Genomic DNA, 1,878 nt, shown 5'->3' with positions numbered 1-1,878 from the left:
GAAGAGCTGGAGCAGTTCGCCAAGGACCTCAAGCACAAGCGCATCATGCTGGGCTTCACCCAGGCTGACGTGGGGCTGGCTCTGGGCACCCTCTACGGTAAGGGCCCGGTAAAGGTCCTCCTCTTCTCCCCACACACACAACCGGGGGGAAGGGAGAGGCCTGGGAGGGGGGTGGAGCACCTGGGCAATGGAGATTTCTGCTCCTTAACGACCTGCGAAGGAGGCGGTGAGCACCAGCCCCAGGGCTCCTGGGGCTCCCTCACCCTGTTAAGTACTCACTCAAGCTGGAAGGGTTTGATAACATGGAACTGGTTTAAAATAGCTACAGCTGCTTATTGAAGTGTTTCGGTGCTTTAAATGCGGGGAGAATGCCTTTCCTGGTCCCCCATCCCCAGGGACAGGGGATGCTACAGGGGGGGTCCTGGGCGGCTGCTGGAGGTGGGAGGTCCCCTGACGCGGGGGCAGGAGCGGTGCGTGAACACGCCCTGCCTGCCCACGCAGGGAAGATGTTTAGCCAGACGACCATCTGCCGCTTCGAAGCGCTCCAGCTCAGCTTCAAGAACATGTGCAAGCTGAAGCCACTGCTGCAGCGTTGGCTCAATGAGGCGGAGAACACGGACAACATGCAAGAGGTATGGGGCTGGGGAGGGCCAGGAGTTGGGGGTACCGCACACTGATGAGCCATCAAGCTGCAGCTTCTTGTCCCTTCTACACGTGCTTTTTGGGAGAGAGGAGGGGAGCAGCAGGCGTCTTGTGCCATAGCAGCATCTCGCTGCCATGGCTTCAGTCCGGTTGTGAGGGGAACTCGCTGGGTATCGCCTTCTGCCAGGCTGGGGGGAGCCCAAATCCCCTTGCAGACACCTTGTGACAACTGTGGCAGCTCCTGTCTCGGAGCAGCCAGGTCCTGCTAGAGTCGCAGATGAGCTGGAGGTGCAGCTTGCTGCTCCCTGGGGAGCCTGGAGGGATGTAGAAAGACGTGTCCATCCCCGCTGCACCAGCTACAGGCAGTACTGGGACACTGCGAACAGCTCCAGTTGCAGTGGGGTGACACTCAGTGGACAGTCAGGGGGACAAAGCCTGTCCCCGTCCCTCCCAGACCTCTGCAGCCAGCCGCACGTGTGTCCAGAGCCTGGTGGGGACATTGCTAGCCCTGTGATCAGGTGTGTGGCCTCTCATTTCCAGATGTGCAATGCGGAGCAAGTGTTGGCCCAAGCCCGGAAGAGAAAACGCAGGACCAGCATCGAGACCAACGTGAAGGGGACACTGGAGAGCTTCTTCCGCAAGTGCGTGAAGCCCAGTCCCCAGGAGATCTCCCAGATCGCCGAGGACCTCAACCTGGACAAAGATGTAGGTTGGGAGGGTTTGCAGGGTGGGTGCCCAAACGGCTGCGGTTCCTGAGCACCCACACCAGACCAGTTCGATACTGGAAGCTGTGGGAGAGTGGCCGGGTAGCCACCATGGGCCTGTTCGAGCCCAGCGCCAGGAGGAGCTGTGGCAGGCAGGGTGCTGTGCTGTGGAGATGCCACCAGCGGAAGGGTCTCCTTGTCACCCGCACAGCGCCTGGGCTCGTTCCCCTCACCCTTCCCCATCTCGCCTCCCTCGCAGGTGGTCCGGGTCTGGTTCTGCAACCGGCGTCAGAAAGGCAAACGGCTGCTGCTGCCCTTCGGCAACGAGGCGGAGGGGGTGATGTATGACATGAACCAGTCCCTGGTGCCCACCGGCCTGCCCATGCCGGTGACGTCCCAGGGCTACAGCCTGGCGCCCTCCCCTCCCGTCTACATGCCGCCCTTCCACAAAGCCGAGATGTTCCCTCAAGCGCTGCAACCTGGGCTCTCCATGAGCAACAGCAGCCACTGAACCGGGGGCTGGCGGGGCCGG

At 61.8% G+C, this 1,878-nt stretch overlaps 1 protein-coding gene across 1 annotated transcript in view; it reads left to right on the top strand.

Annotated features, from left to right (window-relative positions):
- The window catches only part of LOC103915515 (POU domain, class 3, transcription factor 3-like), a 2,877-nt gene extending 1,020 nt beyond the window's left edge, over nucleotides 1–1,857 (top strand). Inside the window, exons 2-5 of the mRNA XM_009322348.1 lie at nucleotides 5–97; nucleotides 502–632; nucleotides 1,183–1,347; nucleotides 1,606–1,857. Of these exons, the coding sequence (XP_009320623.1) occupies nucleotides 5–97; nucleotides 502–632; nucleotides 1,183–1,347; nucleotides 1,606–1,857 (641 nt within the window). The remainder of the gene's footprint in view (nucleotides 1–4; nucleotides 98–501; nucleotides 633–1,182; nucleotides 1,348–1,605) is intronic.
- Nucleotides 1,858–1,878: the final 21 nt, after the last annotated feature.

Source organism: Pygoscelis adeliae, unplaced genomic scaffold (assembly GCF_000699105.1).
Source record: "Pygoscelis adeliae isolate BGI_AS28 unplaced genomic scaffold, ASM69910v1 Scaffold584, whole genome shotgun sequence".
Lineage (NCBI taxonomy): Eukaryota > Metazoa > Chordata > Aves > Sphenisciformes > Spheniscidae > Pygoscelis > Pygoscelis adeliae.
The sequence above is the reverse complement of the archived record's forward strand: the minus strand, read 5'-3'. Positions and strand labels throughout refer to the sequence as shown.